General features: G+C 44.0%; 1 protein-coding gene across 2 annotated transcripts in view; it reads right to left on the reverse strand.

Annotated features, from left to right (window-relative positions):
* The window catches only part of dner (delta/notch-like EGF repeat containing), a 329,950-nt gene extending 305,870 nt beyond the window's left edge, over positions 1-24,080 (reverse strand). The window contains exon 1 of one of the 2 annotated variants that reach the window (XM_063045439.1): positions 23,478-24,080. In XM_063045439.1, coding sequence (XP_062901509.1) covers positions 23,478-23,657 — 180 coding nt within the window. In that variant the 5' untranslated portion in view covers positions 23,658-24,080. The remainder of the gene's footprint in view (positions 1-23,477) is intronic. The other variant, XM_063045440.1, reaches the window with a different exon arrangement.
* Between the last annotated feature and the right edge of the window lie 267 nt (positions 24,081-24,347).

A 24,347-nucleotide genomic window follows, 5' to 3' on the forward strand; every position in this document is an offset into this window, starting at 1 on the left:
TACAGGTCTACCCCTTCATTGGACCATAGCTGATTTATTAGCCCATCCAACCTCATTCTCCTGCCTTCTCCTTGTAACCTTTGTCACCCTGATTAATCAAGAATGTACAAAGCCACTTTAAGTGTATACAATGACTTGCCCTCCACAGGTTCAGCACCGTTTGGTGGAAGAAATTCCTTCTCATCACTGCTCTAAAGGGACCTCCTCCTTTTCTGAGGCTGTGCCCTCTGGTCCTAAATTCCCCCACTACTGGAAGCTTTCTCTCCACATTCACCCTATCTGGGTCTTTCAATATTCAATAGGTTTCAGTAAGATTTCCCCTCATTCTTCTAAACTCCAGCGAGCACAGTCCCAGAGCCATCAAACACGCTTCATGCATTAACCCTTTCATTCCCAGGATAATTTTTGTAAACCTCCTCTGGACCCTCTTTAATGTTAACACATCCTTTCTTAGATAAGGGTCCCAAAACTGTTCAAAATACTCCAAGCACATTCTGACCAATGCCTTATAAAGCCTCAGCATTAAATCATTGCTTTTATATTCCTGTCCTGTAGAAATGAATGCTAACATTGTTTTTGACTTCAGGGGATGAGCCGTGCTGGGGCATTGTGAGGTGCGATCTGTTCGAGCCGGGGTTGCAGACGGAATTGGTATCACTGTCGTAGATGGAGTGAGCAATTTGGAGAAGAGCTGATGCAGAAGAGTTTCGATGCCATCCACCTAACCTAGTTGGATCACTCAAGCGCCAAGCTAATTTGGTGAGATTGATAATGGCTTCAGGCTAGGAGGCCCAAGCGTATCGTGGCACCAGGACCCAGGTCCTAGAATAGGGTGTATGGGGCGTCAGGGAGGGGTAGCACCTCTGGTGGGGGAACATGTCGTGTCCTTTTCAAGGCGGTTTGTCCACCTTTGGTCCCCACCTGGCACTCAGCTCTCACCTGTGGCTCCCCGTCTCCCCGTAGCTGTTTGCATGCAACAGCGGCCACACCCCGGGCAACGGCTTCGACAAGCCGGCTAAACCAGGTGAGGGTAGCCGACTGGTCTCAAACCCTCGGTGAGATAGGGAGTTGTCTATCCCAGCATGTGAAGACAGACTCCGGCGGATTGAGCGGACGAGACCAACGGACGAGTCCAACGGTCAAGAAGGCGGTCTCTGCAAGCGTCGTGGAACACGTAGAGCAGACACAGAAGACGTCCTGGTCATCCACTGCGCCTAGTCCCATCTCTAGCCATCTCAACTCTGTCTTGCCACTGGATCCAGATGGGAATTGGGAAGAGAGACTGAGGCTGACTGTGCGCAACTCTCCCTCACTTAAATCCAATTCACGTGCTAGTCTCATCGACGTCGATGATGGACGAACACACACCCAGTGCTTGGACAATTTAAATGTCTGCCCAGGTAGACTGGAACCCTGAATGTCAGGTATGGAGGGGAGCGTCAGGCTGATTTCACTCACTCTCCCACAAATGTTCATTCCTTATTCAAGAGTGCCGAGGCAGTGACTGACCCACTTGTTGTGCGTTTCTGCCCAGCTAGTGTGATGAGCTGGGGACCTTGGCTTGAGCCTCTGGTTCAGAAACTTGTTGGCTTGCTTCTATTGTCCGCATGATGTGTGTGTGCTTCGCTCTTTCTTTACAATGGGTTATTTGGGTTTCTTACTTTGTGGCTGCCTGTAAGCAGACAAATTTCAAATTGTATAATTTATACATTCTTTAATAATAAATGTGTCTTTATTCTTTGAACCTTGCACTAGGATATTCAGGCTCCTTTGCACCTCTGACTTCTGAATTTGCTCGCCGTTTATTGATTAGTCTACACTTCTACCAAAGTGCACGACCATATACTGCCTACACTGTATTTGATCTCTCACTTCTTTACCCATTCTCCTAATCTGTCCAAGTCCTTCTGCAGACTTCCTGCTTCCTCAATACTCCCTGTCCCTCCACCTATCTTTGTACCATCTGCAAACTTGACCACAAAGCCATCAACTACAGGCTGGTAGAGTGAGGGCTGGAAGTAATATCACTAGCTTCATTTTTGTCCATAAGTAGACAATGGACTAAATGAAATCCTTCAGAGTTGTAAATACCTACGAGTCTAATGTGGAGCATCTACACTTCTGAACTTTAGATCTGAACTCCCAAACTCATGTAACTAAAATTTTGGAAGAAAAAAATATATTGGGGCTGATGACCATCACTTTTTCGAGGAGTGAGGCTTGACATCTCTAACCTGCCTTTCTCTAGGCCCACCCATGCCAATGGCTTTCACCTGCCTGCTGAAATGTTCTGACAAAGTGGAGAATCTATAGTGCAGACAGGATCAGTGCAGATAGTGAAAAGGTAGACAACAAGTGCTAGCTTTCCAGTGACAACTACATCCTAGGAATGAATATGTTGGCAAGTTTCTCCTATGCCTGGGTTTCTGAGTAATTTGTAGCAATTAATTTGAGGACACCACTAGGAAATCTCTAATCACCCTGACCAGAGCCTAAAATTATGCAATAAAATCAGAATAAAGATATATGGCCTATAAGTTCATCCAGTTCATGCTGCTATGTATGCAACACAGCAGTGCTAAACGTTAGGTTCAATAACTGAATGACCTTAGGCTCATACGGGAGAATGAGGAGGTGATAGATAGGACCTGCAGGGAGGTAGTCACCCCCAAGCTGCAGGAGGAAGGCAGCTGGGTGGCTGTCAGGGGAGGAGAGGGAAAAGGCAGTCAGTACAAACTATCCCTGTGGCTGTCCCCCACAATAATAAGAATACTACTTTATACACTTGGTGGGGTGGGGGGGGCGGGGAAGTGACCTACTTGGGGGAAGCTGCAGCAGCTCAGTGGCTGGCACTAGGTCTGCCTCTGTGGATCAGAAGGCAAGGCATTAGAAGACGAGTGCAGTGGTGATAGGGGATACCACAATTAGAGATGCAGACAGGAGATTCTGTGGACGTGAAAGAGACATCCAGATATATTGACATCCTGGTTTGGGACTGGAAAATGATGCTGCAGAGTTAGTAACAGGAGAAAAAGAAATGGCGGGTGAACTCAATATTTTCTGTCAGTTTTCACTGTGGAAGACAAAAGCAGTACGTCAGAATGGCAGGAGCAGAAGTGAATGTTGTTGCTATTACTAAGGAGAAGGTGCCTGGAAGATGAAAGGTCTGAAACAGAAAGGTCACCTGGACCAGATGAACCAGGGTTCTGGGATAGGTACCTGAAGAGATGGTGGGGGCAGTAGCAGTGATCTTTCAGGAATAACTAGTCTGCTGTCAGGAATCTGCAGAAATTCTCTGGGGACTCAGTAATAGTTGGGTATATAAAGGGAGGACAGGAGGATAAATACAGGGCCTGGTGGAGGAATTTGTCAGATGGTGAAAGCTGAATCATCTGCAGCTCAACATCAGTAAGACAAAGGAGATGGTGATGGACTTCAGAAAGACTAAGCCTGCACTGTTCCCTGTTACTATGCTGATGACTAACAAATACCTGGGGGTGCACCTGGATGACAGACTTGAGTGGAGCACTAACACAGAGGCTGTGTACAAGAAGGGTCAGAGTCGCCTCTACTTCCGAAGGAGACTGCGCTCCTTTGGATTATGCAGGCCTCTCCTTCACATGTTCTACCAGTCTGCTGTTGCCAGTACAATCTTCTATGTGGTGATGTGTTGAGGCAATGGCTCCAACATGGGTGATGCCAACCGGCTCACTAAACTGATTAGAAAGGCTGGCCCTGTTATAGGAGTCAAACTGGACACACTGGAGGCTATAGTAGAACAAAGGACCCCATGGAAAATCCTGGCAATTCTGGACAATGTCTCTCACCTTCTGCATGCTACCTTGGCTGAAAAGTGGAGCACTTTTAGTAATAGACTAAGACAATTCCACTGCTCCAAAGAGCGCTATATGAGGTCATTCTTACCCTCTGCCATTAGGCTCTACAATGAGTCAGCCTATAGCTGGGAAAGTGATGACCCCCCTCTTGTTAGACTGTTGGAGGTAACTTATTTTTTATTCTTTCTTACTTCTCTTCTAATATTGGTATATTTGCATATCTGTGCACTTGTAATGTTACCATGACACTGCGATTTCCTTTGGGATCAATAAAGTATCTATTTATCTATCTAGATTATGAATGGTTCCAAAGTATTGAAAAATTACAAATATTACTCCACTAGTTAAGAGAGGAGAGAGGCAGAAAAGGGGAATTTATAACCTAGTTAGCCTCAACTTCAGTGTAGGGAAGATGTTGGAATCCATTAATGAGGATAAATTTCAGGACACGTGGAGGTACATGATGAAATAGGTCAAAGTCAGCCTATATCAGGGAAATCTTGCCTGATAAATCTGTTGGAATTCTTTGAGGAAATAACAGGCAGGATAGACAAAGGAGGGTTAGCGGATACAAGAGATCCAGCAGATGCTGGAAATCCACAGCAACACACAAACTGCTGGAGGAAATCAACAGGTCAGGCAGCAGCTATGAAAATGAATAAACTATCGACGTTTTGGGCCAAGACCCTACATCAGGTCAGTGGATGTTGTTTACATGGATCTTCTGAAGGTCTTTGACAAGGCACCACACATGAGGCTGTTTAACAAGGTAAGAGCCCATTGAGTTACAGCAAGGATACTAGCATGGATGGAAGATTAGTTGACTGGCAGGAGGCAAAGGGTGGGAATAAAGGGGGCCTTTTCTGGTTGACTGTCAGTGACTAGTAAAGTTCTATAGGGGTCAGTGTTGGGACCGCTTCTTTTCACATTGTATGTCAATGATTTGGGTGACGGAATTGATGGATTTGTTGCCAAGATTGCAGACGATACTAAGATAGGTAGAGGGGCAAACAGTGTTCAGGAAGCAGGGATTCTGCAGAAGGACTTAAGACAGATTAGGAGAACGGGCAAAGAAGTGGCCAGTGGAATATTGGGTATAGAAATATCTAGTCATGCTTTTTGGTAGAAGGGATAAAGGCACAGACAATTTTCTAAATGGGGAGAAAATTCAGAAATTAGAGGTGCAAAGGCACTGGGGAGCTCTTGTGCAGGATTCCCTAAAGGCTAACTTGTAGGTTGAATCAGTGGTCAGGAAGGCAAAATAATGCTAGCATTCATTTCGCAAGAGGACTAGAACATAACAGCAAGGATGTATTGCTGAGGCCTTATAAGGCATTGGTCAGACTGCATGAGCAGTCTTGGGCCCTTATCTAAGAGTGGTTAATAAGAATGACTCTCGGAATGAAAAGGTTAACATATGAGGAGCATTTGATGGCTCTGGGCCTGTACCCACTGGAGTTTAGAAGAATTGGTGGTGGGGGAGTTGAAGAATCTCATTAACACCTGTCAAATATTGAAAGTCTGGACAGAGTGGATATGGAGAGGGCGTTTTCTATAGCGGATGAGTCTCCAACCAGAGGGCAAAGCATCAGAATAGAGGAGCATCCATTTAGAACACAGGTGAGGAGGAATTTCTTTAGTCAGAGAGTGGTGAACATGTGGAATTTATTGCCATGGATGGCTATGGGGGGGCCAAGTCATCGGGTATATTGAAAGCAGGGGTTGATAATTTCTTGATTAGACAGGGCTTGAAAGGTAATGGGGAGAAGGCAGAAGAATGGAGTTAAGAGGGATAATAAATCAGCCATGATGGAATGGCAGAGCAGACTCAATAGGCTGAATCTGCTAAATCCACTCCTGTGTCTTATGGTTTTACGGTTTTATCGACTGAATGCAGTGAATTTCAGTTGCAGAGCATAACACCTGGAATGCTACTAATGGTGTGTTTGGCAAATTTCTCATCCTGTTTTCTCTTAAAACATGGCAAATGAATCATGATTCCAACCATAGCATTTCAAATGCAAAAATGATGTGATATCTTCATGGATGGATGTGATTGCTCCAGTTCCTTAAAAGATGAAACCTGATTAAAATTCATGAATTTAACATCTGATTATTTCCATTTTATCATAGCTCCATTTATTCACAGTCTGATTTTCCAGTTGATTATACAATGAGGGATTGGAGAGACATTCTCAGACTGGAAACTGAAATACCAGACATGTGTACATCAACTGCTACTGTAAGGATTTCAAACAGTTCAAGTAATAAGCAATAATTGAATCTGAAGTTTTAATTTTCCTTTCAGCAGCTGAGCTCGTCTGGAGGCTGTAATGCAGATTTGGCCCTAAGGATTTGTTCAGATGGTTCAAACACTCTTGCCATTACAATGGCCACACAGAAAGCAGAGCTTGGGGTGGACCCTGTCTCTGCTGCACTATCCAACAAGATCATGGATGATCTTCTGCCTCAATAATCATTCCCCTGTGATGTAAAACCTTAAGGTATTAAGGCCGAATTCAGCCATTCTGTCCACTGAGTCTGCTCTGCAATTCGATCATGGCTGATTTATTTTCCGTCTCAGCCCCATTCTCCTACCTTCGCCCTGTAATCTTTGACTCCCTTACTAACCAAGAATCTATCAACCTCTGCTTTAAATATATCCAATAACTTGATCTCCACAGATGTCTGTGGCAATGAATTCCACTTTCTGGCATAAAAAATCCTCTTCATTCCTGTTCTAAGCAGATAGCCGTGAATTCTGAGGCTGTGTCTTCTGGTCCTCGACTATCCTACCAATGGAAGCATCCTCTCCATGTGCAATTTATCTAGGCCTTTTCAAGATTCCATGGGTTTCAATGAGATCCCCCTCTCCACCTTCATTCTTCTAAACTTCAGCGAGTACAGGCCCAAAGCTGTCAAATGCTCTTCATATATTATTCTTTTTGTTCCTGGAATCATTCTCCTTAACCTCCTCTCAATCCTGTCCAATGTCAGCACATCCTTCCTTATACATGGGGTCCAAAGCTGCTCACCTACTCCAAATGTCATATGACGAATGTCTTTTCAAGCCTCAGCATTACATCCTTGCTTTTATACTCTAGTCTTCTCCAAATGACTGCTAATATTGCATAACTTCATATCTCCTAATTCCTTTAATATTCAAAAATCTCTCAGTTTCTGTTTTGAGTGTACTCAGAGGCTAGGTCTCTATAGCTCTTCAAGGTAGAGAATTCCAAGATTTATCGCCCTCTACATGAAGACATTTCTCTGCTCAGTTCCGCATTCTCAGATTGTGACCATTGGTTCCACCCTCCTTAGCCAAGGGGAAAATCCTTCCCAAATCCAGTCTGTTCTGCTGTGTAACCGTTTTGTAAATTACAAAAGATCTCCTCATCATTCTTATCAGTTCTGATAAGCACAAGGTTAAGGCTGATTTATACTTGTGTGTCAAATGTACGGCGTAGGCACCACATACCCTATGCCGTAGGGTGACGCGCACCTCCCCAACAATGTAACTCACGCGTCGCGGCAACGCAGACCGCAACAACTGTGATTGGTCCACTTGGGAGCATCGCATTTCCTGTTGCTTTTCTCTGCCATGTCTGTACACTGATGCGAAATCAATGGTTGGAGACGATGAACCAAACCGTCAAATCTACCTGCCGACATCCAGAAATATTTGAAATGCATTTCCTCGTCCATGTCTCTCACGAAGAAACTCAACACAGTGGCATAGAAACCCCACCGCGAACCAGCATTTTGGCGGTGAATTGCAGAGCGACGCAGACACAACTACGCATGCTCGCTTTGGCGTAGAGCTACGCAAAAGTATAAATCAGGCCTACGGCGTAGCCCGTACGCACAAGTATAAATCAGCCTTTAATCGACTCAATCTTTTCTCATACAGCAAACCTGCCACTCTTGGAGCCAGTCTAGTGAATACTTGCAGCCTTCCCTACAGGATAGTGTATACTCCTTATGTAAGGAGACCAAAACTACGCCAGGTGCAGTTTGCTAAGTCTGTTGTATTTCTAGTGAGAAGTTTTTACTCCTGAAAAAAAGCCAATTTACCATTTGCCTTCCTAATTTCTTGCTGCAAATATACAAGATGACCTTCAGTGACATGTTTAAAAGCAAATCTAGGTCCCTCTGAATGTCATCATTACCAAGTTTCTCACTATGTAAACAAAAAACATTTTTTTTCATTTTATACCCTGAAGCAGATAACTTCACATTAAAGTGCATATATGTCACCATATACAACCCTGAGATTCATTTTCTTGCGGGCAAGCTCAATAAATCCGTCATAGAATAATAACCAGAATAGACTCAATGAAAGACCACAACAACTTGGACATTCAACCAGTGTACAAATGACAACAAACTGTGTGAATACAAGAAGAAAGAAGTAATAAAATAAATATTATATTCCATCGACTATATTCTTGCCTAATCGCTCAGCTCTGTACTTCCTTGAAACTTGTTACATTCTCCTCCTTACTCAGAATCTTGCCTAATGCTGTAAATCTTCAGTAACGTTGGAAATATGACACTTGAATCCTCAGCCAAATCATTGATAGAGTGAATAGCTTGGACCCAGCACTATTCTATGGCGGGCTCTGCCAGACCTCATTTGACACGGCCAACTAATCTGAGAACAATCTGCTTATTCCTGCTCCTTGTTCCTGTCCAATGATCACTTCTCAGTCCATGTCATTATACCACTCCCATCCTGGTGTACTCTGCCCTTCTTCACCATCTTCCTCTGTAGGACCAGTTGAAAACTTTCTGAAAATCCAAATAATGTGAGGCTCTGATAATCCACCACCCTCAGGATTTGAGGTCAGGGATTTTCTGGAAAACTGGATGCTGAGGCCTCTGTCGGTCGGGATTGACTATTAATATTGCATCCTGGCTGTCTAGATATGCAAGCCTGGGCAGTACGATATGGAGAGCAAGCTGTTGCCCAGGTAGCAAGCTCCCCCACTCCACGCATCAGATGAACCCTGGCGGGAGGAGAGAGAGCAGCGCGCCACGCGTGTGCAGCCCTCCGGTGAAAAATGATATCATATCCGTTAAATAGGGGCCGTGGATAATTCTGATTTGATGGAGACAGATGTGAAAGCACAGAGGAACATCTGGAGAAATTTCTGAAACGCTTATTCGCTGCCGTCGTTACTGCACGGTCGGGAATCTTCTGGAGGGAAGGCCTCAAAATCCCTGGCTTTGCCTGCTGTTGGCGACTGAGATTGAGGTCGAATCATTCGGACAGAGATGGCGCTCAGTACTCGGTATTGGAGAGCTGAATCGGAGGCTCGAAGTTTTCGGATGACTCAGAGTCGGACTGTGGTTGGGCATGGCAGGGAGAGTTTTTCTTCCTTCTCCCGTCTGCGTGAGATGTGGGACATTTGAGAGACTTTGAACTTTTTACTGTGCTCATGGACTTCTTCATCAAGTTATGGTATTGTTGCACTGTTGTAACTATATGTTATAATTATGTGGTTTTGTCAGTTTTTTCAGTCTTGATCTGTCCTGTGTTTTGTGATATCACACCGGAGGAAATATTGTATCATTTCTTAATGCATGCATTACTAAATGACAATAAAAGAGGACTGCATGTCTTCATAATCTAACCCAAACGAACAGCAGAGACCGGTACAGTTTGGCACAAGCACCGTCACAGGAGTTGCCAGTCTGCGTTGAACTCAACGTCCAAATGCCTTGGGGACTCCAACTCTGGATATTTCTCTCTCTAGGTTTACTCTGGAAGCTTTCCCCATGAGTGGGTATAGCCACAAGGCAGTGGAGGTTTTCCTTCTCCTAGATGAGCTGCCAAGCCTCATCTGTCCAAAGCGACTGGTATGAAAGCACCAGTAACCCGCCCTTGCCCCTTCTCCTGTCAGTAGAAATTATTCCACTGGGCTTGGTATCTTAGCCACATGTATAGGCCAGGAACCAGGACTTGGTTGTCAGAGACTGTTTGAGGTGCATGCCATTGGGAGCACTTAATGAGTAGTGGAAGCTTATCCCCACTAGCACCCCTGGCTATGACAACCTTAAACTTGGATGTTAATACCACATGTACTTTTATACCTGATATTCTGTGGTTATAATAAACTTTTGTTTTGACCCAATGAGTTTGAAGGGAATAGGGTATAAAAGCTAGTAAGTTTCAGCTTTTTCAGTCACTGGACTCTGGCTCCAACTTCAAACCTACCCATGTTCTTGACTTTGACTCCTGCCACAGACTTACCCGCAGTCCGGTGTCCCAAGCCTGGCTCTATTGCACACCTGACCCAGAATCTGGACCTCACCTCTACCCGCACAAATGCCCTACACTCTGAAGCAACGAAGGCGTGTAGCAGGCGGCACAGTAGCGTAACGGTTAGCACATCACCTTTCCGTGCCAGCGATCACCCAGCAGAGTTCAACTCCCGCAACTGCCTGAAGGAGTTTGTAGGTAATCCCCGTGAATGCGTGGGTTCCCCCGGCTGCTCCAGGTTCCTCTCCCATCCAAAAGGCATGCAGTTAGGGTTAGGGAGCTGTGGGCACGCTATGTTGGCACGGATGCGTGGCAACACTTGCGACTGCCCAGCACAATCTTTGCTGATTTGATTCAATGTAAACAATGCATTTCACTGCACGTGATGACATGTCAAAGCACGTGTGACAAATAAAGCTAATCTCTATCTCTGTGGAGCCAGCTGCCAAAATGTCAGTGTTTCCAAACAAACAATACCTCCTGGTTCACCCTTCATGTCATATCCTCAATGAACTCCTGTAGAGTAAACAGTTATATTTTTCCTTTAATTGTTTCATGTTGACTATGCTCAGCCCTACTATTCCTTACAAGGTTATCTTTACTGATATTTTACTTTTTAGTATAGACTCCAGCATCTTCCCCATCTCTGTCATTAGGGAGACAGGTCAGATTCAAAGTCTTCTCTCACCTTCCCTTCTTAAACAATGTGGTAACATTTACTATCCTATGTGTCAGAGAAACAATTCCAGATTCTGTAGAATTTTGGAAGATAGCAATGAGAGAATTTACTATCTCTAAAGTCTTCCAAAACTCTCGGAGGTAGATCAGGTCTTAGGATTTATCACATTTTAGTTTCAACAACTGCTTTACTACTCTTGTCATTTGGAAAAGAAAGCACAATTTCAGTGCAAGCTTGTGTTAACTGGATAGGAGAACATGGCTCATTTTAATTGTCTGTAAGGAGGAGTGATTGGAAGTTGCTCTGAGATCTGCTACCACATGGCACAACAATCAATATTATGGAATGGCAAGAAATGGCCCTTAAATTGGTGCAGAATTAACTAAAATTAACTTCAGATCTCTCTTTGAGTATTTCCATGGATGCCTACTGTCAATGATACTGGCAGCTAAGCAATTGCATTGCCACTAATTTAATTCAACTTTAGATGCAAGAGTAGATTTTAAAATTGCCTGTCCAGCGGAAAGCAAGGAGCAGTGACCCAGGAGGCTTTGTGCTACCAGGCTTCTCGTTGCATGATACTCTGCTAAAAGTTGCATGAGAGTAGCAGGATAAGTTCCAAGATGATATCCCCTTTCACACAATGAATAGCTGTTTTTTAAACCATGCGCCTATCCTCTTTGCATAGCTCTTACACGTGACTTTCACATGATAAGCTATTGCGCGCAGTTTATGGCATCAAGACATTGCAATACCTTATTTGCATTGTAAAATGGTTAGAAATCTTTTCTAATTAGCAGTCACACTTGATAGGGTCACTTCAGCACATATACAACAGGATTCAAATCGATATGTTTCCTTTGATCAAGGACAATTATTGATGTGAGATATTATAATCTGATGCTCTGGTAATGTTCCACATATGAAATGGAAATATGCATATTTGCATTTATAGAACCCTTTCCTTAGGCTAACAGGAATAGAATCGTAAATAAGCATTTTTTCAATCACTATCTTATTAGTGTAATAAAGGACAGAGCAAGTCACTTAAGCATTAAAGGAATGTTTAATCACTTGTAGTTCAGACTGTACGGTCACCTGTAAATGTAACAGCTAACATTTAGCTTCTGCTGATCTGTGAAATGTAATCAGAGACTATTTTTTTTCTTCTCTTGAATCAATCCTCCCCTCTACACCACCCCCACAATCACCTACTTAATCAGCTGGAGCCCGCTCTGCGGAGAATGTGCTGCGAGATGTCAAAGATTAAGATATAGGTTATCCAACCCACAGGTGTCCATCAAGTATGAAATCTAGTTTCATCATTATCTTACATTCACCATGTTTTTTTCAACCAGCTACAAGACTGGTTACTCATCAGGTAAGGAATTAGTTTTATGATTATGGCTGTATTTTAATATTAAATATTTATGTGAACAGAATACACTCAATGGCCACTTTATTAAGTACAGGAAGTACCAATAAAATGGCCACTGAGTGAATGTCCATTGTCTTCTGCTGCTGTAGCTCATCCACTTCAAGGTTCAATGTGTTGTGCATTCAGAGATGCTCTTCTGCCCACCACTGTTATAACATGTAGTGACTTGAGTTACTATCACCTTCTTGTCAGTTTGAACCAGTCTGGCCATTCTCTTCTGATCTTTCTCATTAAAAATGGCATTTTCTCCCTCAGAACTGCTGTTCACTGGGTATTTTTGTTTAGTTGTTAGCACCATTCTCTGTAAACTTTAGGGACTGTTGTGTGTGAAAATCTCAGGAGATCAACAGTTTCTGAGACACTCAAACCACCCTGTCTGGTACCAACAATCATTCCACAGTCAAAGAGTCAAAGTTGCTTGGATCACATTTCTTCTCAATTCTGATGTTTGGACTGAAAACAACTGAACCTCTACATCATGTCTGCACGCTTCTATGCATTGAGTTGCTGCCACATTTGCATTAACGAACAGGTACCTAATAAAGTGGCCATTGAGTGCACATCCAATCTGAGCTTTCAAAAGGGAATTGTACAGGCACTTGAGGGAAATTGATTAACTGAACTAAAGAAAATAAGAGAAAATGGGACTGAGAGGAACTAGCATGGACTTGAAAGGTTGAATGGCTTCTCATTGTGCTGAAACAATTCTCTGACACAAACTTGGTATAAATAATCAAGGTTAGAAAAAAAAACCTCAAACCCCTGGAGCATCACAGTAGCACAATGCTAATACAGCTCTGGGACTTGGATCTTGGAGTTCAATGCTGGCATGATCGGTTAAACTCTGATCAGTAATCTTTGGCACAATTAAGTGATGTACCAAACACTACCCCTATGCTTTCAAAATAGATATTAAATGATTGAAGAATGCTGAATGTGCGTCTCCGTCTGGAAGCCTATGAATAAGTTACAGAGAGAGGAGCAAATCAGACGAGTCAGTCAAACCTTGCATGGGAAGAGTTAGTCAAATGATTCATAGCACCATTTAAACCTCAACACTCATGTTACCCACCTAGACCATACTTTAAATCTATCAATCACATTATTGAAAATTATTATCAATCCACTATGCTTAATCATATGAGGGATGCGGCAGTGGCAAGTTCCCCATTCCCCTTATTCCTGTACGAATGGTCTAGCTTTCAAGATCACTCCTTGTTGTTCTGGATAACTCCCAACCAGGAGTTTCTCATATCTACTCTCCCATTTTGCTCCGTCCATTGAACTATCACCCCTCAGCTTTCTAAATTAATTAGGATGAAGAGTGGATATATGACACCTAGGACTGGGCGAATTAATAGTTTGGCACTGACTCAATGGGCTGAAAAGACCTGTTTCTGTACTCTATTTACAATTGATTCCTTTAAGCCCTAGAATCGGCATTGTACATTCAGGAGAACCAAATTAATCTTAGTGTAGTGGTTAGTGCGAAGCAATCACAGCTTGTGGAGTTCAGAGTTCAATTCCTGTAAGGAGTTTGTACATCTCCCCGTGGAATGCCTGGGTTTTCCCCGGGGTCCTCGGCTCCCCCCACCCCCACAGTCCAAAGACATACTGGGTGGGTTGATTGGTCATTGTAAATTGTCCCGTGATTAGGTTAGGTCTAGTTGGGTTTGTCAGGGGTTGCTGGGGCAGTGTGGGTCGAAGGGCAGGCAGCACCTACTCCACACTGTATCGCTGAATAAAATAAAATCTTTCCCTGCGTTTGTTGTTGAAAACTCAACTTGTTTTTCCAACTGCAGTCTAAACAAGGTTCTGCCCATTTGATTAATAGCTTTTTCACTTTAGACTCCAACCCAGCAGAGCCAGGAGCTGATATTCAATTAGACTTTTTGCCCTCTTTTGTAGCTACAGAGTATTTCGAGTATTTGTCTACATGAAGATAAGTTCCTTTTGCTCCTTCATAACGCCTTTGGCTTGTTGAGATAAATTTCATGTTAGCTTTCGTAGATCTGAATGCCCGAACTCTGGGTTAGGAAGGAACCCTCTGGCATTAAAATGGGTTGAACTGAGCTAACGGTTGCCATGCCTCCTGCCCGGGGCTCTGCGGTGGTACATGGTCGCTGTATGCAAGGCTTCATAATTCCATTTGCATGAATTGATTTGTCAATGATCACAGCGCCTGAGCTGCAAATTAAAATAAATAAGCCTGATCTTTCTAACCAGCTGTATACTTGCAGCATTGTGGCAACAGATAACAATTCACTCTTGTCTTTCCACTGGTGACTCAATGCCAATTTCAAACACTTATTTACTTATCCATTCACAGGATGCAGAGGCCACCAAAAGGAGGAACAAGGTATTGTTTGTCCCTGTGATTTACTGAGGACATTTAGGGTTCACTGGTGGTCTGAAGTTACTTCTAAAACAGATTTTGTAAGGATCGAATTGAATTGACTTTATTACTTACATCCTTCATATACATGAGGAGTAAAAGTACACTCCCTGAAGAATTATAGTGAGGCAGAGAACCACAGGGCTTTCATGGCAATCTAGTAATTCTTTGCTACCTTTTTTTATCCTGGAGTTATTGGAGTGACTTTGTTGTTTGAAATTAATTTCTCATACTGCCACGTTGGGATTCAGACCCTTTTCTTACGTCCCTCCATCAGCAAGTTAGGTTTCTGGACACTAGTTCAATAATTTAACCACTGTCCCATACATGCAGTGCACGCCCATTAAAAGGAAAGAAATTGACCATAAATTAAGCTTGACTCATACTTCATCCAGAGCTTCTGCATGAATGTACTGCACAAAGCTGATAAAATATACAGCATACTTGCAGTGGCCTCCATACCCGTACATATAGATTCTTGATGGGTCCAGATGCTCATTACAAATGGTACATACACTCAGTGGCCATTTTATTAGGTAGCTCCTGTGGCCACCAAATTCAGGTTTGTGAATTTCCGTTCCTATAGCCCATTCATGTCAAGGTTCGACATGTTGTGCATTCAGAGATGCTCACCTACCCACCGTTGTGATTATTTGAGTTACTGTTGCCTTCCTGTTAGCTTGAAATGGTCCAACAATATTTCAAGTCACCCTGTCTATCACCGTCAATGATTCCACAGTCAATGTCCTTTAGATCACATTTCTTTCCCATTCTGATGTTTGGTCTGAACAACAACTGAACCTCTTGACCATGTCTGCATGCTTTTTATGCACTGAGTTGCTGCCACACGATTGGTTGGTTGGATATTTGCATTATCAACCAAATGTACAGATGTACCTAATAAAGTGGCCACTGAGTGTAAATGTGCTAAAACAGTGTGTTTATATAAAAATACAGGATATGATGCACATCTTGGCATATGATCTATATTCTGCACATGTTTTACTAAGTTTCCTTGCACAGATTCATTGATGTAAAAACTCCCTTTCCCAAATATCTTTCTTAACCGGTATAATAATGAATGGCCAAGACCAGTAAGAATTCTACCAATTGTGGGAAATATAAATATGAAATATGAACAATAGTTTCCTCATCTATGTGATGACTGTGTCACAATAGCTCTCCTTGTGAAAACGTCTTATCCTGACCACAAAAATTGAGTAGGGTAGCTTAAGACAAGCAAAGGTTTATTACAGACTTTGATATCAGGATCAAAGAGGACATGCTGATTGAAAACCAGGTCTTTAGGGTTCTGACTTTTCAATAATCATTAAGATTTTTAATAAAAATTGTTCTATGCCTATCATAACTCAAACTATTTCTATAGATATATCATGAAGAACACTCTAACTGGTTGCATCACGTCTAGTATAGATGGGATACGGCACAGGATCAGAAAAAGCTGCAGAGCATTGCAATCTCAGCCAGCCCCATCATGGGCACCGGCCTCCCAACCATCCAGGACATCTTCAAAGAGCGATGCGTCAAAAAGGTGACATCCAGCATTCAGGACACCCAAACCTCACATCACCCAGGACTTGCTCCCTTTTGATTGCTACCATTGGGGAGAAGATACAGGAGCCTGAAGACAAACACTTAATGTTTAAGGAACAGCTTCTATCCCTCCACCATTGGATTTCTGAACGGACAATGAACCAACTCAAGAACACTACCACACTATTTTTGCTTTCTTTTTGCACTACTTACATAATTCAATTTTATTATATATTTCTTGTTGTAATTTATAATATTTTATGTATTGCACTGTAATGCTGCCACAAAACAATAAATTTCACAACGTACTGTATGTTAGTGATATTGAAACTGATTCTGAAATATTTCACCATAAAATTCACAAGAGATGCAGCAATGGAGTTTAGATGGAGCAAAAATATTCAATACTCAAATAATTTTCAATACCCAAAAACTGAGTGCACCACATGCCTTCACTAACTACCTATACACTCATGAGAATCTCTCATGATAAGCAGAAGGCAACTTAGTTGGTCTTAGATGTCACTGAGCATTAGGTTTTAATTGTGATTGAATTTTTATATATAAATTTATACTGAAGTAATTAATAAATACAACAGCAGATTAACTTGGCAACATGGATTATACCTCACTAAATAAGCTTTCTGTGTAATTATCAGGACAAAATGTGCAATGCCATGGAGACAAAGAGATGATGAAATATTCACAATGGATGATTTATAATAAGGTCAGTTCATTGGAACCAGAGTTTAATAAATTAAATGCTACTGTACTATTGACATTGAACATAACAAATAAAGCAACAGAAGCTTTCTGGCTCTGGAACTAAATGCAGTCTTCAATTATTCAGACTGTTCCATATGGGATAACTGAACCATTGTTGTTCAAAGTTCAAAAGGTTCAATGTAAATTTATTATCAAAGTACATATACATCACCATATGCAACCCAGAGATTCATCTTCTAATGGGCATACTCAATAAATCTATAATAGAACAATAACCGTAATAGAATTAATGAAGGACCACACCAACCTCCCCATTCAACCAGGGTGTGAAAGACAACAAACTGTGCAAATACAAAAATAAACATAATAATAATAAATAAATAAGCAATAAATGTTGAGAAAATGAGATGAAGAGTCCTTGAAAGTGAGTCCATAGGTTATGGGAACATTTCAATGATGGGGCAAGTGAAGTTGAGTGAAGTTATCCCCACTGGTTCAAGAGCCTGATGGTTAATAATTGCTCCTGAAACTGGTGGTGTGAGTTATGAGGCTCCTGTATCTTCTTCCTAATGGCAGCCATGAGGGGAGAGCGTGCCCTGGGTGGTGGGGGTCAATGAAAATGGATGCTGCTTTTCTGCAACAACTCTTCATGTAGCTGTGCTCAAAGGTGGGAAGGGCTTTACCTATGATGGACTGAGCCATATCCAATATTTTTTGTAGGATTTTCCATTCAAGGGCATTGATATTTCCGTACCAGGCTGTGACGCAGTCCGTCAATACACTCTCCACTACATATCTATAGAAGCTTGTCAAAGTTTAGATGTCATGCAGAATCTTTGCAAACTCTTAAGGAAGTAGGAGGTGCTGCCATGCTTTCAACATGGTTGCACTTACTAGCCGGGCCCAGGACAGAACTCAGAAATAATAACACCAAGCATTTTCAGGTACTGATCCACTCCACCTCTGACCCTTTGATGAGGACTGGCACATTGACCTTTGCTTTCCTTCTCCTGAAGTCAATAATCAGCTCCTTGGTCTTGCTGACACTGAGTAAGAAGTTGTTGTTACGGTACCACTCAGCCAGATTTTCAATTTCCCTCTTATATGCTGATTCATCACCACTTTTGATTTAGCCTATGACAGCAAACTTGAATATGGTATTGGATCTGTGCTTAGCCACACCTGATCTTAGAAATCAGATGGAAAAGTCTTAATTCTGAGAAGAGATTTAAAATTCTTCTTCCATTCCGACTCCCCGGAAGGAACTTGCTCCAGTTATGGCCTTCCGATACTACATCAGCCTAAGGGAAAGGATTGAGAAGCTACACTTGTATATCTTCCAATAATACTAAGTATTTCCTTCTTTAAGAAAGAGGTAGTCACTGAAGACACCGTCAGGTCTCCTTCTAAGCTGTGCCTCTCTACCACAGTACAAAGAAGCTCAAAATGTACTTTGTGTTGGAAACTAATAGATGACCCATCCAAAATTCCACCACTTTTTAATTGATCCTCTCAGTCCACATTCAAATTTTGAACTTGCTTCTCCCAAGAATAGCTTTGTTCTCATTTTCAACTTTTATTTCTCCTCAAGAGAACTTTCTATCATCTTTCAAGAGTCTAGAGAGAGGTTATAAATTCTTGCTCAAGGACTGAAACAAAGGTGAACTTCACCTACTGAGCAGCAAATCTACATTGTACCTGCCCAGTGCAGCAATCAAAGTCATGGCCCAAAATATGAAAAACTTGATACCATGACAAAACAGAATAACACCACAGGGAGTGAACAGTCTGTGATGCAAAAGATTACATTGTTTACCAATGGCACATGTTAAAACCCAGAACAGACAGACCCTAAAGGACAAACCTCAGTCTAACGTCTTCAAGCTAGAGATGGGCATAGAGCAATATGAAAACGGTACAGGTAGTTCATTTCTCTATTCCCTAAATCCTTTGTTGTTTTCAAAGTAGCACTCATGAAAGATCTATTATGGAACTGTGAATATGTCTTTATTTTTATAAACCAATATTAATTCATATTGGCCCTAAACAAAAAAGGAGACTATTAAATTGGTAAACATTTCCCAAACTTAAATGATTCATGATAAAACCTGACAGTGAATCCAAATTCCATTATTTCGTATGTCTACAACAGGAATTCTGCAGATGCTGGAAATTCAAGCAACACATATCAAAGTTGCTGGTGAACGCAGCAGGCCAGGCAGCATCTCTAGGGAGAGGTACAGTCGACATTTCAGGCCGAGACCCTTCATCAGGACTAATTGAAGGAAGAGTTAGTAAGAGATTTGAAAGTGGGAGGGGGAGGGGGAGATCCAAAATGATAGGAGAAGACAGCGGGGGGGGGGGGGATGGAGCCAAGAGCTGGGCAGGTGATTGGCAAAGGGGATGTGAGAGGATCATGGGACTGGAGGTCCGGGGAGAAAGACAAGGTGGGGGGGAACCCAGAGAATGGGCAAGGGGTATAGTCAGAGGGACAGAGGGAGAAAAAGGAGAGAGAGAGAGAGAAAGAATGTGTGTATATAAATAAATAACGGATGGGGTACGAGGGGGAGGTGGGGCATTAGCGGAAGTTAGAGAAGTCAATGTTCATGCCATCAGGTTGGAGGCTACCCAGACCCAATATAAGGTGTTGTTCCTCCAACCTGAGTGTGGCTCCATCTTTACTGTAGAGGAGGCCGTGGATAGACATGTCAGAATGGGAATGGGATATGGAATTAAAATGTGTGCCCACTGGGAAATCCTGCTTTCTCTGGCGGACAGAGCGTAGGTGTTCAGCAAAGCGGTCTCCCCGTCTGCGTCGGGTCTCGCCAATATATAGAAGACCACATCGGGAGCACTGGACGCAGTATATCACCCCAGCCGACTCACAGGTGAAGTGTCGCCTCACCTGGAAGGACTGTCTGGGGCCCTGAATGGTGGTAAGGGAGGAAGTGTAAGGGCATGTGTAGCACTTGTTCCGCTTACAAGGATAAGTGCCAGGAGGGAGATCAGTGGGGAGGGATGGGGGGGACGAATGGACAAGGGAGTCGTGTAGGGAGCGATCCCTGTGGAAAACGGGCGGCGGAGGGAAAGATGTGCTTAGTGGTGGAATCCCGTTGGAGGTGGCGGAAGTTACGGAGAATAATATGTTGGACCCGGAGGCTGGTGGGGTAGTAGGTGAGGACCAGGGGAACCCTATTCCTAGTGGGGTGGCAGGAGGATGGAGTGAGAGCAGATGTGCGTGAAATGGGGGAGATGCGTTTGAGAGCAGAGTTGATGGTGGAGGAAGGGAAGCCCCTTTCTTTAAAAAAGGAAGACATCTCCCTCGTCCTGGAATGAAAAGCCTCATCCTGAGAGCAGATGCGGCAAAGACGGAGGAATTGCGAGAAGGGGATGGCGTTTTTGCAAGAGACAGGGTGAGAAGAGGAATAGTCCAGATAGCTGTGAGAGTCAGTAGGCTTATAGTAGACATCAGTGGATAAGCTGTCTCCAGAGATAGAGACAGGAAGATCTAGAAAGGGGAGGGAGGTGTCGGAAATGGACTAGGTAAACTTGAGGGCAGGGTGAAAGTTGGAGGCAAAGTTAATAAAGTGAACGAGCTCAGCATGTCTCTTGGCCCATTCAGAAACCACACTGAGGATTATTCAATATATTCTCCTATTCTGGGGAAGCAGTTAAAAAGTATGGAGATTTGTTGGAAAAATATAACCTGTGGACTTTAGCCTGGTGCAAAATCACTCAGGAAATAGAGTGGGGTGATGGGGTGAGACAAAGAACTTATAAAATTTATGGCAAAATTACTACATTATTAATAGGCTTACAATAGATTGCATGCACAATGGAAACTCTCTTGTTGGAGATTGGAGCTCTAGATAACATTGGGTAATATTACAGTATAAATATTTATTGTGATTGGTTTTGCACAACCTCATCACTCATATCCCACCCTTCTCACACACCCTACTTAACAATGAACTGTGCTTACCCACATGAAGACCACTGACAAGTGCTAATGTAATGGACTTCCTTTGAGCTAGGATCAGAAATGCACAGAGTACCTGATATTAGTAATTGCTGTACTATACACATTTATACATGGGTAATGATAGAGAACCAGAGCAGATGTAATGTCTACAGTTAACAAAACTTGTATTCAATGTGGTAAGGTTCTTTAGTCAATTATTGCATGCATTGTCAAAGCTCTGCTATCAGTGGAGAGTAGAGAGAAGGGGAAATTAATCAGAAAATATAAAAAAAACTATGAAAAAATAAATATATTTGCAATCACTTGTATAATTAAAATCTGCATGTATAATGAAAGGATCCTGCAAATTAACTTCCAAATATTAGTTTATTGCCAAGTTAATAACTTAATACACCAAGAGTAACCAGATATGATTAATTGCAGAAAACCAGTCACCATACTGGCTGCCAGTTATTTGTGGCAGATAGTTATTAGGTTACCCAATTCACCTTTGCTTCAAATTTTGGGAGATTTAGACAATGAATTAGAACAGTGATTTAGAACTAGCTGCATCATCACAATTTCATTTATCTGCAAAACCAATAAACTGACAATTTGCATTAACTTAACTCAACACAAGAGGACCAATAATCTAGATTCTGGAACCTTGACTTACTGAGTATTCACACTCCAAGATGTATATTGACTCCAGTCTAGATCCTCCTTACAAACAGTGAGAATATTCAGTCTAGGCACTGGAGAATATGATCTCTGACAGCTCAATTCAATTCCCAATCAACCCAATCTCTCACACTAGCATCTTCCACAGTAGTTAAAGGTGTATTTTTTCTGGAACTGCTGGGATAGAACTTCAGTTCTTTGGGAGATGGTGGTTGTGCAAGGATGGGTGAGGAGGGCTGGAAGTGGAGAAGGTTAAAAAGGAGGAAGGGGTGAAGGAGAGAGGGTAATGAAGGAAGCGGAGAAGAAATAGTGAGTTGGGGAAGGAGAAAGAAGCCAAGACTGTTGGAGGGAAGAATGCAGAGGGAAAAGGAGAGGGGAGAAGAGCAAGAAAGAAAGGAGAAAGGAAGGAGGAGGAAGTGAGAGGAGGAGGAAGATAAAGCATCAACGGATGGAGGAATGGGGGAAATGGCGGAAGGGGAGAGATGGAGGTAGGAATGACAGGAAAGGAGCAGGAGTCTGGGATAGAAGGGTGAAGGAAGTGGAATAGCAATGGATGCGGAGGCACGTGGAAGATGGACAGGATGAGGACAAGGAAATGGTGGAGAGTGGAAGATGAATAAGGAGGAGATGGGAGAAGGGGGTAGGGTAGGGTGGGCAGAGGGGAAGAGGAAAAAGGAGGAGCAGAAGAAGAAAGGAGAGTAAGAATGGAAAGGAATGGAGGAGAAGGGAGTGGGTGAGGAGAATGGGGGCAGATGAAAGATAACAGGAAAGAGGGGAAGAGGAGAAAGAAAGAATGCATTCAAGCAGAGGAAAGGGATACGGGAGGAGTTGGAGTAAGTGAGGGCTTGGATGGAAAATGCGGAACGGGGAGCGGGTGGAATTGTGGCAGGTGGGAGAGGCAGGATTAGGGATAGGATTGTAGGAGGGAAAGGGGTTCACGGAGAACATGAGGAGAGGATACAAATGGGGCAACATGCTGGCATTTAGTGGAAGCGACCCTGCTGCTGGGCCCCTCGTTCACCTGCACATCGCTCCAACAGTCCCAATTTGTGATGAGGTGAGTGACCGAGACTTCAAAGCGCGGCTCGATACGTTCCCAAATCAAATGACTAAACCTGCCGTCTCCAAACACGCGTATTCATTCTAGCGGAGGTGTGCATATTCGGCTGAGGACCCCTGATACCATGAGGCCGGCTTCGCCCCGCTAGCCGGAGCCTGTGTGTGTGGGGGGTGGGGTGGGGTGTGGGGGGTGGGGTGGGGTGGGGGGGAGTTATCTATTAACAAGTTAGCGGGAGGGATGGAGCTCGGCGCCGGCGGGGGAGCGAAGAGCGGGGCGTCGACAGCTCCAGCTGTCGGAGTCGTCGATTTCCAAGGAAGGTCCGGACAAAGCGGACGGCGTGCGGTGTGGGGAGCGAAGGGGGAGTCGGCCGCTGTCATTGAATCACCTTGTTCATCAAAGTTGTTCACGGAACTCAGCCCCGGCCCCGCGAATGGTGACTCTCCGCCACACTGCGCACTCAGCGTGCAACGCGGCTTGTGCTGGGTCGGGTTTGGGGTTATTAGTCCGGGGTCGAAGTGATTATGGGGATCGGGGGTGGGGGTTGGTGCGGGGTCGGGAGAGATTGGTGAAGGGTCGGAGGGTTGAGTCGGTCCGGGGCATGGAAGTCTGTGACTATTGCGGGGTTGAGAGTGTCTTTCTCCCAGCCCTCGGATTCCCGCCGCTTTCTGATGCTGTTGTGCGAACCAGGTGCACCCGGGACTGGTGGCTCGGTTCTCTCACTGAACACCGCGGAACCACCCCGCCGCCGGGCTTGCCTTATCTTCACAACCTCCACTTTCCGACCGTGCAGAATGGCAGCCCTGGGATCATCGCCAACCCCGCTCCCGACCCAACAGCCAACACCTGCAGGGAGCTCCCACCACATCGGCCCTTCACCCTTACCTGACAGTGTTGGCCCGCGAACCCGGGGCTGCAGGAACAGTTGTAGGACGTCGGCTGCCCTTGGAAAGTTAGACAAGTGCCATTGTTGAGGCAGGGTCGGCCGGCACACGGGCTCGGAGGGGCGGCGTTCGCGGCGGACAGCAGAACCACGGTGCACAGGAACAGCAGGGGAGCCGGCATTTCCACCGGGGCTGGAGTGAGGACCCTTTCCCTCTCTCCCTCTCTCTTTCTCTGAGCAAGGTGAGCTTCCCGGCGGTTGGCTGAGCTGACGGATCTGCGCTGCGGGCTATGAAGGACCGGTTCCTAACGCCGGCCGGGTGACGAGAAGCTGGGTCAGCCCGGTTTCGGTACGCTCTCGCGTCCAGAATGTGTTCTCTAAGACCTGGGACTGTTTTTTGTCCGCTAGGATTGTTGTGATGTAAAGGGCTGTGTACTCAGCTGTCTGGTCGAGATCTCACTGAACGGAGGGTTGCTGCAGGTTACAGGAGCAGAGGCGGAGATAACCGAGCGCAGTCACACACGAGCGGGACACGGACACCAGTGAATTCCAAAAAGCTTCCTCTCGCTTCTTTCGTCCGTTATTTAAAACCTTTCGCTTGGCCCGCCCCCGCCCCGACACTGACCCAGATTATCATTGTTCGCGGTCATATTGACAACGAGCCCCCTCTACCAACAGTCCACTAGCTGCGGGTGCTGATCCTCCAGCGACTTACCTCTCCTGGCTTTTCAGTTAGTTTTTTTTAAAAAAGCATTTGTTTTGGGGTTGAGGGATAGCGATTATTTTTTAATACTCAACCGCAGGATAAAGAAAAACTAGAATTTAATGCTTCGGTCTCTTCAAACAGCGAGCACCTTGAGTAGGGAGTCTCA

This window comes from Mobula hypostoma, chromosome 4 (genome assembly GCF_963921235.1).
Source record: "Mobula hypostoma chromosome 4, sMobHyp1.1, whole genome shotgun sequence".
Classification (NCBI taxonomy): domain Eukaryota; kingdom Metazoa; phylum Chordata; class Chondrichthyes; order Myliobatiformes; family Myliobatidae; genus Mobula; species Mobula hypostoma.